Source organism: Silurus meridionalis, chromosome 13 (assembly GCF_014805685.1).
Source record: "Silurus meridionalis isolate SWU-2019-XX chromosome 13, ASM1480568v1, whole genome shotgun sequence".
NCBI lineage: Eukaryota > Metazoa > Chordata > Actinopteri > Siluriformes > Siluridae > Silurus > Silurus meridionalis.
In genome coordinates, this window is record NC_060896.1 from 18,150,969 (window position 1) to 18,170,394 (window position 19,426).

The 19,426-nt window shown below is 38.1% G+C and overlaps 1 protein-coding gene across 4 annotated transcripts in view; it reads left to right on the forward strand.

The window, feature by feature from the left end:
* aplp2 (amyloid beta (A4) precursor-like protein 2) overlaps positions 1-19,426 on the forward strand; it is a 53,508-nt gene that overhangs the window by 26,906 nt on the left and 7,176 nt on the right. For 2 of the 4 annotated variants that reach the window (XM_046864095.1, XM_046864093.1), the window contains exons 4-14: positions 3,668-3,780; positions 5,293-5,558; positions 6,510-6,715; positions 6,849-7,016; positions 8,805-8,938; positions 9,135-9,209; positions 11,119-11,277; positions 13,402-13,530; positions 16,145-16,244; positions 16,557-16,721; positions 17,229-17,264. In XM_046864095.1, coding sequence (XP_046720051.1) covers positions 3,668-3,780; positions 5,293-5,558; positions 6,510-6,715; positions 6,849-7,016; positions 8,805-8,938; positions 9,135-9,209; positions 11,119-11,277; positions 13,402-13,530; positions 16,145-16,244; positions 16,557-16,721; positions 17,229-17,264 — 1,551 coding nt within the window. The remainder of the gene's footprint in view (positions 1-3,667; positions 3,781-5,292; positions 5,559-6,509; positions 6,716-6,848; positions 7,017-8,804; positions 8,939-9,134; positions 9,210-11,118; positions 11,278-13,401; positions 13,531-16,144; positions 16,245-16,556; positions 16,722-17,228; positions 17,265-19,426) is intronic. The other 2 variants (XM_046864096.1, XM_046864094.1) reach the window with 1 other exon arrangement.

Below are 19,426 nucleotides of genomic sequence, written 5' to 3' on the forward strand. Positions count from 1 at the left end.
TTAGAAGCTAAATAAAATAGTGAATATTTTGAATGGGTTGAAATTTAAATTTGACTACGTGGGCATACATGCATTATTTTTGTGGAATGTGATTCTGTGTGTTGCATGCGCAGTAAAGGGCATGCTCATGCTTGGTTGGAGATAAAAGTGGATGTGATTTTGCTTGTGCACATCCCAGGGAGTATCTTTGGCTGGGTCACGTGGTCCGAGGCATACTGTGCTGGAGAGGTGCAGATATCGACATCTTTTGACACAGGAGCATGATTTGTAAGATGAGGAATGACGTGTCTCAACAGGATTTTTGTGAATTCATTTATCCTCTGTAAACAAAAGTTGAGATCTTGATTTAAAGTGCACAGAAGGTCATGGTTGCTTTATGTGTTCTTTTAACCATTAAGGAGATGGTTGGATTAAACTTGCTAGTGAAAATAAAGATAAGGATGAGGGGAAGGATGAATGCGAACTGGTAGAATAGAGGCTAGTCTTGGACACAAGTGCACACAAAGAAATTGAATTCTTCCTTCGCAATCATGCCTGATAGTTGGTTTGAGGCATTCTTTTTTTTTTATGGTGCTGTGCATAATGATGGAACATCTTCATCTTGGCCTTTGTGGTCCTTATGTTGTATAAAGAATTTCTTGTCTTTACCATGTAGACACATACCAGAGTGCTAAAAAATACCACACTGCTGAAAGCTCTGCTTTTATAGAGGTAGTCAGACCTTCTTTCTTGATGTTTTGCATTTTAAAATCTCTTGTGGCCATTAGTCATCACCTAAGTTTATTTGTTTGTTTCTAGAAGTTGATGAGGACAAAATGTTATCATGAGGTTGTCTTTTCTTTTCCTTTTGACTATAGCTCTACTATGCAGCTATCCAGTTGTTTTTGGCCATCCCATCCTTAAGCACCTGGTAGTAAAGAAATGCCCCCAAAATATTTAGCAGTGTCTAGCCTAGAATTTCTGCTGAGAAGAAGTGAGCCTTTCTAAAAAAAAAAAAAAAAAATGCACACACCAGCTGACACTTTCTTTCTGTTTACGGTACTACAGAAGAACCGTATCTCCGTTGGCACTGTTGCTTATCATGGAGGTCATAATGACAAAAAAAAACAATAAAAGCACAGTGAGGAGAAAACCTCTCCTGAAGGACCTGCTTATAGTGTTGTGAGAGAGATTCACCAAACAAACGTACTCAAAATATAAAATGTAGACTTTTACAGAAATGTAGCTTTCAGAAGGGGTTCCACAAACCTATCGAATTAAACATTTAGGAATTAAATGCATTTTTTAAAAGGGCAGTTAATTTTCCCCTGGCAAAACAAGCTGATTGGTAAGATTCTTAAGAAGAGATTCGAAGTGTTTAAATTGCATTTGACAGTTGTTCTTGGGACTACTGATGTATCCAAAGGTCACGGAAAAGCATTAAAAGTAAAAACAGACCTGTCAGAGATAGAAGAAATTTAAGAATTTGTTTAATTCTTAATTTTTTTGGCGCAACAACCAGCAGAGTCTAGAACACTCTGGAGGAGGCAGGTGAATCACTGTCAAAGTCAACATTCAAAAAATGCCTTCATGACATGAATTTAAAGAGAGTTAACTTCAAGATGCACACCACTGGTAACACTCATGGGCAGGAAGGCCAGATTAGACTTGCTGAAGAACATCTAAAAAGCCTTCCTAGTTCTGGAATAAGAATTTTGACCCATGAATCCAAGATTGACCTGTGCAGGACCGATGAATAGAGAAGATTATGAATAAGGAAAGGAAGAGGTTATGAACCAATACATACATAACCTGTAAAACACGGTGAAGGCAGTGCTATAGCCTGGGGTTAAATAGCTGTTGTTGGAATCTTGTTTGATCATTTCAAACCCATTGTAATGGTATACATCGACAAAAATTACAAAGCTTGTATAACTGTCTAAATACTTATTAACCCTCCTGTAAATGGAAGGGCAGCAAGTCTAGTTCAATCTAATGGTAAAGTTGCATAGTTACAACCAACAAAGAGTTTAGGGAAAAAGACCTATAAAACTGTGGTGTCCAAAGTCTCAGCCCAGGGCTAAATGTTTTCTATAGACATTAACAGCCCCTGCAGCTTCTCTCTTAATAACCAATTTTTTCCTTGTACTACACCTGCAGATTGATTCAGTGAATGATCCTTAGTTTACAAGATCTACAAACTGCTATAAATAGAAGAACCTTTTGTAAAAAAAAAAAAAAAATTTTTTTGGCTTCATTGCATTCAGTCATTTAAATGGAGGGACCACTTATAATAAATGCTGAAATTTCTACACTATTCTCTCGATTGGATGCAGGTATTCTCAAATTTCAGCTGAAATTACATTCCTTGTGCTCTTAGATTACTTGAAACGGCAATATATCGGATCTAAACGGGCTCTCTTTGAAACAAGTTGCTATAGACTGAAAATCTTCTTTTGACAGTATTAGAGATGTGAGAAAAGATACATTTAAGCTATAACCTTACCTAAATTTCACTTTTGCCTGGAAACTTCCACTTTGAAGAGTTGGATTTTGGCATGATACAGTCTACTTTTACTTCAAATCAAATTTACATAATTCTGCCATCCCTGCTTTTTTTCTTCCACCCCTGCTTTTTTAGGTGTGAGCATTTTGTGTGTGTGTGTGTGTGTGTGTGTGTGTGTGTGTGTGTGTGTGTGTGTGTGTGTGTGTGTGTGTGTGTATTTGGAGGGACAGTGGTAGAATTTTCTTTCCCTCAACCGTCTCATTTTCCAAAACACCATCTCTCCCCCTCACTCTCCTCCCTCTCTCTTTGTTTGGCGAGCAGAGAGCATCTATTCCTTTGTGTTTCCTGTGTACATCTCTATATCTCCATATCTCATCTCTCATCATCTTTTACCTTGAGAGGTGACACACTGTCTCTTCTCTAGAAATGTCTGAAGGTTTCTCAGCACCTGAAGGGTAATTACACTGGTTTGTGCCTGACTCTAATAGTTTTCACTACAAAACGTGTAATGTTTTAAAATTTGGAAGATTATTTTTCACATGATTGATAGCTAGTGATAGCCAGAAATGTTCACCAACAAAATTAATGGTCCATTATGCAAAGAAAAGCACACAACAAAACCCTGCAGTTATACAAATGAGTCACACTTTAATGGTTTGTTGTGCTACCAAAATGATGTGCTATTTTTTATAGTGTTTTATTACACTTATGCCATTGTGATGTGATCATGACATCCTTCTGAACTGTTTAATGGTAAGTTTAAATGTATGTACATTTTACATCTTTTAAAGGAACAATACTATAGACATGAAACTCGGATATATTTTAGAATAGTCAATGTGCAGCTTGTATAACAGTACAGATTTACTGTCCTCTGAAAATAACTCAACATACAGTCATTATTGCCAAATAGCTGGCAACAAAAGTGAGTACATCTTTAGTGAACTCAAAAATAGGTTCAAAGTGTAAATATTTTGTGTGAGCATTGTTATCTAACACTGCCTTAATCATCCTGGGAATGGAATTCACCAGAGCTGCACAGGTTGTTGTTGGGAACCTTCCACCTCCATAATGACATGTTAAGTTAGTTTATATATATATATATATATATATATATATATATATATATATATATATATATATATATATATATACACAATTTCTTATGGTGTATGTTTGCAGTTGGAGATTTTGTGAGCGATGTGCTCCTCGTGCCAGCAAAGTGTCACTTCTTCCATAAGGAGCGCTTGGACAAGTGTCTCAATCATCAGCAGTGGCAAGGGGAAGCAAAGGAGGTAAGCTGAGGAACATTTTTGAATGGTTATATTGCTTTTACCACTCTGTATCCTCTTTTCTCTCTACGGACAACAGATACACTAAAATCCTCACATTTGCGCTTGAAGATCTGTTTAGCTGCTAATTCCTAGTCCTCTCATGTTACAGGCTTCTGAAACACAAGCAATACAATCTTATAAATGCAACTTACAAAACCAGTGCAGGTTACTAATTCCACTTTTACTGCTACAGGGTTAGTCCTAGCTTCATTATTTTATTTTATTGTTTTACATTTAGATACACCTCACTGTCACTGGTGAGTAGGAATGTAGATATTTACATACATATACTATATGGACAAAAGTATTGGAAGCCATGTTTTTCTCCAAATTATTACCAAAATGTTGGAGACACACAATTTATACTTAGATTTATGTAATTTGGCAGACGACTTTATCCACAGCGATTGACAGTTACCTAGTTATGCAGCTGAGCAATTGAGGGTTAAGGGTTTCGCACAAGGATCCAGCAGTGGCAGCTTAGTGGAATTGGGATTTGAACCCATGACCTTCCAATTTGAAGTTCAACAGTTTATCCAGTGAGCTACCACTTCCCAATTGGATGCCTTGTTAGTATTCAATCTTTGGTTTACATGGAATACAGTGGAAAATCTTGTGTGGTCTGATATAGAGCTTTGACCTCAACCTTATTGAACAGTTTGGGAATGAATTGGACTGATGACCCTCTCTAACACCTGACTTTTCTTATGCTTTTGTGGCTGTATGATCACAAATCCCCAGTACACTTCTGAATCTTCCTAGAAGAGTTGAAATGGGGAATGGGATGTTCAAAGCGCATAAACTTTTTCCATACAATGCACACGTATGCGAATGCATATGTGTACAAAATCACGTTACAATCCATATCGATTTTTTCTGCCTGATGATTAATGTGATGCCACAGATTTAATCCATATAGCAACTTTGTTCAGTATCTGGTGTACACCCACTGGTAATGCAGGAAAGATAACGACATAGAGAGAGACTTGATAAGGAAATAATGTATACCTTATTTTTGCACCATTGTAGAAACAAGAATTTAATAAATAATCCAAAGTTTTTTTGCCTTGATTCATTTCAGACTATTTTTATTTAATACATTGTGCAGGCCAGTAGCAGCAGATTAGAGAGCAGGTGTCCAGTATCAGCATTGACTTAATGGTTCTTGAACTCAGTAGAGATATAGTGACCAATGTGTAGATGTCTCTTAATTTTTTGCCTACTCTCCTTTTTTTATTTTTCTTTATGTTGACTACAAGATTATAAATGCAGAATTTATTCCTAACTCATGCAGTGTTGTTTGCTATGATGCTTAGGGTTAGGGTTAGGGTTATGGTTTTGTTTCTCATATTAGCTTTTTCCCTTTGTCATACCCACCTTCAGTAAAGTGTTAAGTGTGAGTGTACCAGTGAATGAGTGTGATGTTCTTAATCACTCTTTAAAGCTCTTTCCGTTTGTATATTCTTCTCTCAGGCTTGCTTGAAGGCGAACATGGTGCTGCACAGCTACGGCATGCTGCTACCCTGTGGTGTGGACAAGTTCTATGGCACGGAATATGTTTGTTGCCTGTCCTCTCCTGCTCAGGAGCCTACTCCAACTGCCATTGCTCCTCAGGAGGAAGACACAGATGATGATGAGGATGATGATGGTTTTGCTGAGGATTATGATGGCGACAAGGTGCAGGATGATGATGATGAGGATGACAATGATGAGGAGGACGATGTAGTAGTAGAGGAAAGGTGATCATTTTCTAATTCTCTCCTAGTGTGTGTAGATTTTCTAAATATCCTTGAATTTAGCATTGACAGGACATAATAAGCAAAGGTGAAAGTTTGTTGTTCAGTATGAGATACTGCATATCACAATTATGCTAGAGAGTCTTTGGCATTTGTGAGTCAAACCCGAACCTACAAGAAATTTTTTTCTAGTCATTTGTGATACGATCAGATTTTGTTGCACTTTCATTATTTTCCCAATGTTGTTTTGATTTGACATGAAAACACTTTTTTATTGCCAGAACATTACAGTGATTTTTAATAGATCTTAATGCAAAAATCACAAGCATACATGAGAATATAGTCACTTACTTCTCATTTACGTCTCATATTTATAATTATCCAGCAACATTCAACGTAATACTGATAAGAAATCCAATGTAGTAGTAGTAGTGAAGACTTTGGTACATTGGGACTCCGAGCCCCAGAATGCAGTGTAGCTATATGATGCAGTTAAAAGTAGACTTGCTTGAATAGTTATCGATCTATGAAATGATGAGTGCAGTGACCATGACTTCAGCGGTACGTCCCAGATGAGGTGAAGGCTTAACAGCCTGAAGCACTAAATGTTAATGGGCATTTCAGGAAACATAAATAAAAAGGAAATAGGATGATAAAAGGACTTTAAAGCTCAGAATTTAATAAAAAAAAAAAAAGTTATGGTATTGGATGATATTGAACATCATGTTAAACATTAAAATTAATAGTTGGCAGGGTGGCGCTTTCTTGCAACTCACCTACATTTTCACCTACTTTTCTCCTTTTCCCCTGTTTTTGTATTTAATTTTCTGCTCTTTGTCTTCACCTTTTCATGCCGTCTCACCCTCCCCTTGCCCTCTGTAGTCTTTATTTGTATTATTCATGCCAAAAGAATTGCTGAGTCAAACAAACTGAAACATTTTATCCTCCTCACAGTGAGCCAGTAATTGATGAACAGCCAACTCAGAAGGAAGATGACGATAAGAATGTGGATTACCAGGGAGATGACGACGTTGACCAGTACCACTACGTGTATGAAGATGAAGATGAGGACAGAGAGAGTGAAGAGAAAGACGGAAAGAAAGACAAGGACATGGTTGTTGAGAACCAGGACAATGACATGTCTTACCAGGAGATTAAAGGTTAGTTACAACCATCTGGGTGTTTGGTTATTATTTAGTAGTAAATACACTGTAATGACTGAGAGATGTTGGTTAAGTTGGTATAAATATGTATTGGTGCAATGTAGTACACTAACTGTTTTCCCCGTGTTAGCTGTCTGCTCCATGGATGCGGAGACAGGCCCGTGCCGTGCCTCTATGCCCCGCTGGCACTTTGACATTCACCATAAAAAGTGTGTGCGCTTCATCTATGGAGGTTGTGCTGGCAACCGCAACAACTTTGAGTCTGAGGAGTACTGCATGGCCGTGTGCAAAAGCCTGAGTAAGTTTCAGCAAGGACTCGACCTCAACCTTTTCAGTCAGTATTAGTTCATGCACATAAACAGACTTTACAAATGAGTGCACAATAAATATCTGATCAAATCCCCATAACTTCAATGTTTATCTAAATGGAATGTTTTTAACGTATATGGTTTGCTATTCTTGTGCCTCTCTGTGTTAATAATGTTTAAAGTTTATATGGAAACCAAATTTTCAGTTTTCAGCTTTCTGGAGTTAAACAAGGTGGTCATAAATAGCCATGTGTTTTGCACCTTAATGCTCATTAATAGTTGATTTACTCTGAGTAAGGAGGAATTTTTTTTTTTTTTTGGAGAGAGAGAATTGGGTTTCTGTACAAAAAGATAATTTTTACCATTTCTTATCCAATCACATTAACAAGTGGGATTTTGCTGCACTAGTCGTATTGAACAAAATTTAGCCAGGCAGAAAAGGCAATCTACTGAAGGATGGAGCTAGAGCAAGATGCATCTTCGAGGTATTATTTACTGTCTAATTTGTGCTAAATTAAGGAGTCTCACCTTATGAGCCAATAGAAAACAAAATGCCAGGAATGTGATGCTTTTGAAAGGTTTGAGGAGGCTGTTTTTGTTTATTATTGCTTTGTGCAAATCCTGAGGAAAATCGTGACCATTGCTAAGAAATGTGTTTGGAAAAATGCTTCATGATGGAAATTTGTGTCCACAGTTCTTCAGCAAATGTTGATTTTAGGCTATCCAAGAAAGAATATACACAGCATGCACAAACTTGGGTAATTTGTAGGCACTTCATGCAGGGACATAAGCGGGGCATTATGGTGAAGCTAGCAGGTCAAAGAGAGATGAGATGAATGTTGGGGGGTGGGTTACACAGATAAGTAAGTATACTCTTGTACTGTAAATGTTTATAAAGTTGTTCACTGTGTGTGCAAAGACTTAGGCATGTCTAGCAATGACTGCATAACTAAAAGGAAGAGCCAGAAGGAAGCACAGAGTGATTTCGCCCAAGCGGCCAGCCACCCCACTGTCAACAAACCTGTGTGAATGGTTTGTGATGAGGGGTGACAGCATCCATGCATCACAGTTCACCAAAATACTCTATGCCCATGAAACTTTGAGATCTATTAACAAAACTTAAACACTAATTGGAAGGTTTATTTAATAATTTGGGCATACTTACTGTTCTAGGTGTATGGATACTATCCAAATACAAAAAGATAAATAATCAGCAACTATCATATCTACCTGCTTGTAGACTGCTTAATATTATTATTATACAAATCTGAATTCTGACATGAACAGGGATGCTGAAAGCTGGTTGCCTATAAATCAAAACATTTCTGCAGTTAAATATCATAATATAGTGTCAATCTGTATGTTTTTTTTCTTTTATATAAATTGTATGATATGTTGGGCACATGATTTCAACCTACTCAATACCCTAGTGATTTTTATGAAAGTTCAGCTTTTTCTTGCTTTTGAAGATTTTCTTGTTCAAAGTTTAGTGGGGTTTAGGTAGGGCAAAAAAAAAAGAGAGAGAGAAAATCACAGAGAGGTCTTCTCCAGAATGGTTCCACAGTGTGTTAGTTTTATTTGTCTGTTGTCTTTTTTGCATGAACACCTCTACCAGCTTTTTAGGGATACGTTATTCTTTAGCTTTTTCTGTGTTACAGCATTATTTCTCTTCCTAACTCCCTACTGACCTGTATCTCTGTAAGTGCACTTATCTTTGTGCCATTTGTCTTTTTGGTCTTTCTGCTAAACAGTGTACTTCTATTCTCTGTCTCCCAAAGCACTGCCCTCCACTCCACAGCCCATGGATGATGTGGATGTGTACTTTGAGACTCCAGCTGATGATCAGGAACATAGTCGCTTCCAGAAGGCTAAAGAGCAGCTAGAGATTAGACACCGCAACCGCATGGAGAGGGTGAGGAGAAAGGGGTAGTAGGGAAAGGGGGGAAAAAGAGAAAACGGATGGGGAAGTTCAATTTAAGAGAGAGGGAGAAAAAATAAAATATATATGTACAGTGGGGATTTTATTTTTTTTAGGTTTTCGGTTTCTATGCATTTGAGACCCCTCCTCCCCAAGCTGCTCACTTCTGTTCTGCTGCTTTGTTTCTCAGGTAAGGAAGGAATGGGAGGAAGCAGAGCTTCAGGCCAAGAATCTCCCCAAAGTAGACAGACAGACATTGATCCAGGTAAATGCAGCTTCATGTTAGTAGACATCTAGCCACCGAAGAGCAGAATTTGCACCCTGCAGAACTTACTGCATCTTCTAGTTATCTATGCACCAAAATACAACGTTATTAGAAAGCATGAATTGCATATTCATCTCATTTTGATGCTGATTAAAAAAAGTTTGAAGACTTTGACAATGACCACCAAACAATATGTTTTACACATTTTAAACTTGTGTGAAGTAACAGCTATAAATATAGCTGCAGGTGGCGATCTGCGGGGTTCTACACTCCTCGCTAATATCTTCCCCAGTAGCCAGTTCTTGCAGAAATACTTAGAACTTATGAGGATAGCTTGATGCAAGCTGTGTGAAATGCTAAAAAATGGTTTCTCCTGCTCATATCTTGTTGGCTTGTTTTTGAAGTAATTAAGTGATAGAAAGTTTAGATATGGCTCAAAAAGCATTTGGGTTTCTGAAAAGTAAGTAATTTTCTTATACTATACAAGTTCCTTGGGGAATGAAAAATAAATAAAGCAAGTGTTCTATAAATTAAATGTATTGCAGCTGAATTGAATTGAATGTTGACTCAGTGTACCTAATGTCCTACTCCACTCTGCCCTCAATTGCTACTGCACACTTTATATCATATTTATGAGCTGTGTTTGTGCTACATTAACAGACACTTTCAGTATTAGATTTATGCAGGTCTATTAGATCTTAGCAGCATGTCAGAAATGGAGAGATGCTGAACACATTCACTGCCAAGACAGTCTCTCTATTCTGTTCCTTTTTGCTGTTTCAGCAGTGTGAACCCCATTCTGCAATGCAAACCCAAAAGGTTGTCATCACTAGTCTTATGTTATAACCAATCAGAAAACTTGTAAATGTGGGTGATACATCAGCAAAAGTCAGAAAAGATTATTGCAATCCATTGTACTTTGTTGGTTGTTGTTTCTTTTACAGTCTTTTGTGTGTGTGTGCTTTCATTTTTATTTCTGTCTGTTTCAAACACTTCAAGTGCGTAAGCATTTAAAATTTAATATACCATTTGAATACTCAATTCTGATTAAATGGAAAGTGTGCATTCAATCCAGTGCACAGGGAGTTCCACTCAGTAATCACCGTTCATTTTTACTGACTTTGAAACAACTGTAAATATAGTAACATAGTCATAGTTGTATACTGAGTATGGCAATTGCTGTAAACATTTTCATAATGAGCGAAATGGATGACTTTGAGTGTCATGTGACTGATATGGTAAATATTATGTATAGGAAACTGATCATAATATAAGGGAGAAAAATCATGTAAAGTACATGGTCATGGATTATCCTTTACATAGCCATCTTGAGACAGAGGTTTTCATTGGGAGTGATGAGGATGGACAGGATTAGAAAAGCGTTTATTAGAGGGACCGCGAATGTAGGATGTTTTGGGGACAAAGTGAGAGACTCGATTGAGATAGTTTGGACATGTGCAGAGGAGGGACATGGGGTATATCAGTAAAAAAATGCTGAGGATGGAGCCTCAAAGGAAGAGGAAGACCATGGATGAGGTTTATGGGTGTGGCGAGGGAAGACATGCAGGTAGTAGGCAGAGTGGAGAAGAAGAAAAAGCCATCGTGAGACACATACTAATTTTAGAACCATTTTAGGCAGTTAAGGTCAAGACCGTGACTTCAGCAGACCACAGACAGTTGACTGGTGCTTAATAAACATAACTTTTTACAGTTATAAATGTTTGGTGTGGATTAAATGCTGAAATTGTACAAATTGTTATTCGGTCCTGACACAATTCATTGTCAAAGCATTATCACACCCTGTCTGTTTTAATAGAGATTTCAAAATGCCTCTGTTATACTGGATGTAAATAATACAAAGATTTAGGAGCTTATGCAGAGTTTGGCTAAACATGAACTCCCCTTGCAGCATTTCCAGGCTATGGTGGCATCTCTGGAGGAAGAGGCAGCCAGTGAGAAGCAGCAGCTGGTGGAGACTCACTTGGCTCGGGTGGAGGCCATGCTTAATGATCGTCGTCGTTTTGCCCTGGAGAACTACCTTGCTGCCCTGCAGGCTGACCCACCCAGGGTGAGCTTACACGCACGCACACACACACACACACACACACACACACACACACACACACACACACACACACACACACCCCCACACCCCAGCTCACTCAAATAAACATCTGCTGTATGTTTTTAAATAGTAACCTGTAGCCAGAAGCTTTCTATGTGCTCAAGCCTCACTGACCTATAAGGACCATTGAAGCTTAGCAAATACCTTCGGTACGTGTTTTTCCACAGTGTTCAGTAGTATGAAATATTCAACTTTATTTGGTTACTATTCTATGTCTATCAGACACTGCTCTGATTTAGTGTTTATTTTTGCTAACCTGGGACTAGTTTAAAAAAAAATATATTATCTGGGCAGTAGTTACTCATAAAAACAAATCTATAAAATGAATGCAACTTTACATCATGTATTAAGGCTACACATTTTTGTCATAGATGGTTTATTAAATCTTTTTACTAAATAAATCAACACACCCAAAATCAAATGTGACTACCACATGTAACACAAATATAACTGTATTGCGCTGAAATCAGGTGTGATTGTGGTGGAATGGATTAAGCACATGGTGTATTACACTGTCATTTCAAATACCATATCAATATAATTTTTGTAGACATGGCAAAACTGACATTAGGTGATTGGTGCTTTGCTGAACAATGTGATGATATGGATGCTGAGGGTGCTTTTATATATTTTCAGGAATAATATGACTATTATTTATTAGGGGTCGACCGATTGATTACATAATCTATTAATTTCTTTCAATTAATCAGTATTGGCCGATTGTGCAGCAATTTAGGCCGATTACCATACGATGTTGTATGGTTTAGAAACAGTGCCATTGAGTAAAAGACAGGAGGTGGAGCTGGAGGTAGCAGAGCTGAAGATGTTAAGGTTTTCATTAGGGAGAGGCGAGGATAGACAGGATTAGAAATGAGTTTATTAGAGGGACAGTGCATGTAGGACGTTTTGGAGACAAAGTAAAAGAGGCGAGATTGAGATGGTTTGGACATGTACAGAGGAGGGACATGGGGTATATCGGTAGAAGAATGCTGAGGATGGAGCCACCAGGAAGGAGGGAAAGAGGAAGACCAAAGAGGATGTTAATGAATGTGGTGAGGGAAAACATGCAGGTAGTTGGTTTGAAAGAGGCAGATGTAGAGGACAAGGGGGTATGGAGACATGATCCGCTGTGGCGACCCCTAATGGGAGAAGCTAGAGAAAGAAGACGACGACGACTAGGCAAGTGCCTCTGACTGAACAAACCGTGTCTGTTCGTTCTGCGCTTGCGTGAAAAGGCATAATTTATACCAGCACGCGGCAGTAGTCTGTATTCCGCATCGAAACAGGGAAACCGTTAGAAGTGTGAATATTTAAAGCAAACAGCGTGTTCACCAAAAATCCCCGCCATCATTACTAACAGTTGTGTGTAGTTTTTTAAATCATGTCTGCTAAGTTGCAAGGACATGTGGCAAGAATGACGAGCTCTGCCGCATGCAGAACCTGTAGATAAGAGCCAGCGGTGCGGAACACTGCGAAAATACTAAAGCCCACTGAAGCTCAAAACCCATCCGACATTGCTTAATCTAGCCTTATATCTTTCATTGGTTAAATATGATGCTACTTTTGGAGAATAAAAAAAAATAAAAATTTGGAGAGAGAATGGGAATAACTTTGTAAATGTAAAATAAATGTTTAGTTTCAGCAATTTTCTGTATCATGTCATTAATTAACTGTTAGATTTAATTAATTCAATTAAATTTATTTTTATTTGTATAGCGCTTTTCACAATTAACATTCTCAAAGCAGCTTTACACAAATAATCTGGTGATAAAAAAAATAAACATGTTCTTTATAAGTAAGTTTAATGATTAGATGAAGGTAAAAATAAATAAATCAGAAAACATCAGGCAAAAAAAAAAAAAAAACTGCATCAAATATCGACCAGAGAAAACCCAATATCGGTCGACCTGTATTATTTAAAATGATAGCTAGCTTGTGAATTTGTATAATTGCGTTGATTCATGCGTTTATTATGGGGTGTATTTGAATTTTTTCTTCTTCCTGTTTTCTAAAACTAATAATCCAGCATTTATGTTATATTAATCCCTCGTTGTTTTTTTTTACTAGCCACACCGTATACTGCAGGCTCTGAGGAGGTATGTTCATGCAGAGAATAAGGACCGGCAGCACACAATTCGTCACTATCAGCATGTGCTGTCTGTTGACCCTGAGAAAGCGACCCAGATGAAGTCCCAGGTACATACACAGACACAGCATTATTGTGTGTAATTTACTTCACCGTATATTTCTGTGTAAATATTTGTGTAAGTATGTGTGTGTGTGTGTGTGTGTGTGTGAGGACGGATTAGTTTTTGTGCAGCTTTCGTTTAGCTTGGCTGTTTTTAGAGATTGGATTGGACTGGATTGGGTGGAACCTTTGAGTCAAAGCCAGAATCATACTTTGCATTCCAGTCTATCCTGAGCCCAAACCTGTTTTCTGGGAAATCAAGAGACATAAAGAGTGTGTAGCCCTAGTCCTGTGATGAGGATTGTGTAATTTGTCTTCTTTTTTTTCTTTTCTTTAGATTGTTCATTTGGCCTCAGATCAGTTTGAAATTAGTATTTATCCGCCAAATGTAATATTTTCTGTATAAACGTAACATTTGACTAGGCTTTTGAATTGAAGCTGGCTCGTACTATTGTGCTATTAGAGGATTTGGGATTTATATAACCCTGTGCTTCTGTGATGTTTGGAAGCACATATTTTAATAGATTAATGTCAGATAAGGTCTTAGTTCCCCTATTGCTTTTTATGCAGTCAGCTGTGGCTTTTATTAATATTTGGAAAACTGTCTGTTTTAAAACTGGGGAAAAAAAGTGTAGTTTAGTGTTAAAGTGTGCTGTAAGCTGTGAGGAAATTGTCACTTTTTGATGGTGCATGTTCATCTGGGTGAAAAAATCAGCCCACAGAGGAAATGTTACACTCAGGTCTTCTTTATTATTGCACATATATGAGGGGAAAAATTTTGATTTTCATTCAAATAAATGCAAATGACAGGAAGTAGTTCAGTTTGCATGTTGCCACGTGCTGGGTGCTTAAGCTGCACATTACAGCTTATACACTAGTTTGCGACGACATACACATTGCAGCCCAGTTAAAGCTGAAAATAGCTTTAGTCTATTAGGCCATTATTCAATTTATAGCTAATTGTCTCATTCTGTGCATGTATTTGTGTATATGTGTTTGAGTGTGTGAGAGAGAAAGAGTCAGTTTAGGCAGGGAGAAAGGGAGGGAGGGAGAACAGAATTTTGGACTCAACAAAGGAAATATGGAGACTTTTGATCTTTTAGGATAAACATCACTGTCAGTGCCATCTGCTGTTAGATTTTAAGTATTGCATTTAAATGTAACTTATGCTGCATTTTGATTTATCTCAGAAGTGGGAAGCCAGAGCTCATAATGATGTAATTTTCATCCGGAAAAAAAAAATTAAAACAAATCAGGATAGCGCCATGTTCATAGTTTGTTAGCAACTAGCTAGCTGTGATGAATGCTGCGTGAATTAATCTCACCTTTGAGTGCACACATTTAGATGATATATAATTTAGAATTCTTAGCTGTGTAACAAAAAATACATAATGCTGTCAGTTGTGTAATTACATATAGTACAATAATATTGCTGTTAATGCCACTGTCTGATCAAGCAGCAGTGCTTTGCATAGTGTGCTCAGTATGCAGCATTGTAAGCAGCACATATACTGCAGAATAAATTGGCACTTTACACTAGCCAGCAATCTAAAAATATAAGCCATGGTTGAAGGAAAGTGGGTTGCCCTGCTGTAATCTCACAGCATGCTGCTCAGGCCAGACCACAGACTGAATGTTATTGGGTTTTTCTGAGGCTCTACATAATTCTGAAGTTGATAGTGGCAGCTAACCCAGTAAAATCCACTGTACATTATGCAGGTATCTTAGTCTGTTCACCGGTTTAAAATGTCCAGCACGTAAAAAAAGAACAGGTCACTCAATCTCAAGTTTAAACAATAAGAAGAAATAAATAGAAAGTCACTCACATTTGACTATTCACCAGCTGGCTATAAGTTCTCTAATTTCACAACTGGAAAGCAACTGAAACCCTTCAACCAATTCTAGTGCACCTAAATTACAGAGGTAACAGAATCCTTTTACTTTTTATAGCGAATTATTGGATGATCCTATTTGTTTCAGTTAAACTGGCATAATTAAGCCTTATTGGCTGCAACTATACCAATTTGAGTTTGCCCTTTGATTAGTTTGTATTTATACCCCTGTGTGTCCTTTTGTTATTATTGCTTAGTATTACATTTAGTTGCTTTTGTCTCTGAAGTGCATTTATGCAATCCATTTCTTTCCTTTATTAATGCCCTGGTTTTGATCTCGGTTTTGTTCCTTATTGCTCTATATTTACCCAGTACATGTTGTCGCCCAGCCTTTACCCGTTTCCTGTTTGTGGTTTTGCCCGCTGGCTTTTGTACCTTTCCCTTTGGACAATATTCAAAACTCTGTATTTGACCTGCGTTTGCCTCCGTCACTACTTTACATTAAAGGGTGTGATAATGATGTGATGAATTGTACATGAAATACAACACCGATTCGGACACTTGCACAGCTCTGACTTTACTGTTTTTTTTTTCTTTCAAAATCTGCTCCTACTGTAGCTTGAATATATGTAATATAATATCTAAATGTAATATTTAGCACTAGGATGAAGCCTGTCTGATGCACAAGTGAGATGTGTGCAAAAAATGCAGGTCACTTTTCAAACCTTTTCACTATCTTAAATGAAATACAAATGTTTTTTTTTTATCTGAATGGATGTGTGTGTCCTAGGTGGTGACCCACCTGCGTGTGATTGAGGAAAGGATGAATCAAAGCCTGTCTTTGCTCTATAAGGTGCCCTATGTGGCAGATGAGATCCAGGATGAGATTGGTAAGTGTGTAGGAGTGTGTGTGTGTGGCTGTGTGGCTGTGTGTGATGGGCATGCATGGGCATTTCAGCTAGTGAACTTCAAATGTGTGTGTGTGTAGATATTTTAAGGTTATAAAAAACATGACACTGTTGCGTCACCTTCTTATATTTGTCAATATTCCTGATTTCTGCTCCAACGCCTTGTGACTCCCTTTCTTACATTTATTTTTGACGTTGAATTTCTGTGCTACTGTTATTTTTTGCTCCTGCTTTCACTGTGCTCTCTTTCACACACAAACACTCACTCCCTCTCTCTTTCTCTCTCTCTCTCAGATGATCTTCAGGAGCAAAAGGCAGACATTGACCAATTCTTGTCTTCAGAGTCAAAGTCTGATGTCACCGTCTCTTCTGAAGAAAGTGTGGAGGTTCCATCTTTCGAGGGGAAACCTTTCCGCCCCTTCCAAGTCCACTCCCTGGGCTCACAGTCAGAACCTGAGGGTAAGTTCCTGCTGGTACCTAGGACTTGTTTATTTCTGAGTGTACCAATACATTCACAGCACTCCCACACTTCAATTCGACATAGTGGTCTTCCTTTTATTGTTTCTTGAATAAGCAATTAGCTACAGATCCCATTTACTGGTACATACAGGCCCTAATAAGTCACATTCTGATCAAGAGGTTAAACAACAAATATTGACCCTAGAACCAGGTGCACAGCTAATCCAGGTCTTAATGAGGCTAAGTGCAGTGAGCTCTACTGAATCATGAGAACTTTTCTAAGAGCTTGCCTTTGACATTATCTTGCTGCTTTCTCCAATTCTTCTTTAAATCCAAAGTTTTTTAGCGGAGACCTTTTTTGGCGGTCTTTTTTTAATTTTTTTTTTATTTCTGTTGTTAGGCTCTGCTAGATAATCCTTCTCACTTGGCTTTCTCTTTCTTTTCTTCCCTTTCAATTCCAATCTTTGTTTTTCTTTTTTTCTTCCTCTGCTTACCCACAATACCTAGGCGATCTCTCTGAACCCCCACGTGCCTTCAAGAAAGGTGGGTCTTTGTAGCCGGTTGTCTTTTCACTCTCAGACTTCTTAACACTTTTTTGTATGGTGGTTGTGTCCCCCCCTCTTCATTTCCCCCACTTTTGCTGCTTTCAGTATTGTTTTGTCCATTTTAAATCTTGCCTTTTTTCAGTTATGACCGTGTAACTGGTCATTGCTAGTTCAGCTGCTTCGTCCACTGTGTTGTCTTTACATTTACGTTTATGGCTTTGGTGATTGACACATACTAAGAATACCATCAGTCTAAAACTAAAAACATTTTCATGAGAGGGCATAGAGTTAGAAAAGCATAGTTGTCGTGTTAAATTATGTACTTGTGGGGGAAAAAAAATAGGTCTTTAGATTTTGTTTAAATACTGCTAGTTCATTGGATCAACCATTTGGCTGAACAGAGAAGAATTTGAAGCATCCCTTCTTTGGACCCAGAGAGATGTTGGGACCACTTGAGCAGTTGTAGAAGATGGATAGAGCATGGTGAGATCAGTGCTGTGATAAAGGGGGTCTGATTCATTGAATTTTCTTAGGTGAACATCATTGTCGTAAATCTAAGAGACAGTGCAGCAATGAGGTTGTGTGGAGGAACATTGAAAGGTTGGACATTTTTTTTTTTTGGTGATTGCTAAATCAACGTGCTTCTGTTACACAAGGTGTTGGTTACTCTGTCCTTCCTGGCAGCTTGAGCCACTCGGGTAACATACCTGGAACAAAGAGGAAAAATGACCACGTTGGTCCAACTTGAATGGCTGTAGAAGATTCCCAATCTCCTGTTCTTCATATAGAATAATTGTACTAGATTATGCCAGTGCCAGCTTTGTAGTTTCTGAAATGTGCCCCTTTAATAGTTGCTAATAGTCTGTGCCTTTCAGTAATTTTGGTGCCTGGCAATTATGTAAAAATTAAAGTATGTAGGTTTTTTGTTTAAAACGAGAGAGAGAGAGAGAGAGCGAGAGAGAGAGAGAGAGAGAGAGAGAGAGAGAGAGAGAGAGAGAGAGAGAAAATGTGAGAATACTGAGTCTGAGGTAAAAATAAAAAGTCTGTGTAATATGTTGATTTTGAGCTTCCAGGTGGTGCTCTGACACATTTCAGCTTTAGAAGAGAAAATAATTGATTCAGGGGGAAATAGTTAGCTTTTTTCTTCCTAGCTAGCAGGTGAGGCTCTTTCTTTTTGTTCCTTTTGACTGGGTGTAAAGGAACGATAGCCAACCATTTCATCCTCATTTAGGCATTTCTATCATTATCCAGTTGTGGTAATGTTTAGCTTTAAGAATAACTGGCTTGTTATTAACTGTATATCTTTGTGACACTGTTTTTCTGCATGTCATATCAAAAAGGATTGGGTCGTCTGGGATATCTGCTGTGTTTGGCTTGCGTGCTAACGTTTTCAGGCTTGAGTCTAATGTGTTTGACAGGCTGGAGAACAAAATAGATCGATAGCTGTAAGTTGTGATTAAAGGGGGCAAGTGCACTATATCGCCAAAAGTATTGGGTCACCTGACCTTTCCTGCTATATATGGTTCTTTTCCAAACTGTTACCACAAAGCTGCAGGCACTCAATTGTAGGGCGTCTTTAGATACGCTCTAATAAAATTTCGCATTCACTTTAACTTAGAAACCCAACCAAACCCTGTCCCAGCATGGCAATGCCCCTGTGCACAAAGTGAGCTCCCTGAAGATCTGGTTTACATGCTTTGGAGAGAAAGATTTTGAGTGGCCTGCTATAGAGCTCTGATCTCATCCCTACTGAACATCTTTGGGATGAATTGGAACCCTGACTGCATCCCCAGGTCTTCTCACCTACATCAGTACCTGCCTTTTGTAACACCATTGTGGCTGATGAACACGAATATCGATAAGAACACTCTAAAATCTAGTGGAACATCTTCCCAGAAGAGTGGAGGGAAGTATAAGAGCAATTTGGGACTAAATGTGGAATGTGATGCTCAAAAATCACATACCATACTTATGACTAGGTGACCCAATACTTTTGGCAATATAGTATACATTCTGGTCCATTTCCTAACTAACTGAGAAAGAGCTTGTTTATTGCTTCAAGTGCACAATGCAATTTTTTGTTTGATTGTGGTCTTATGATTCTGTGACCAAATGGGCAACATGTGTTGGAGAAGAAGCAAAAAAAACATTTGGTAATCA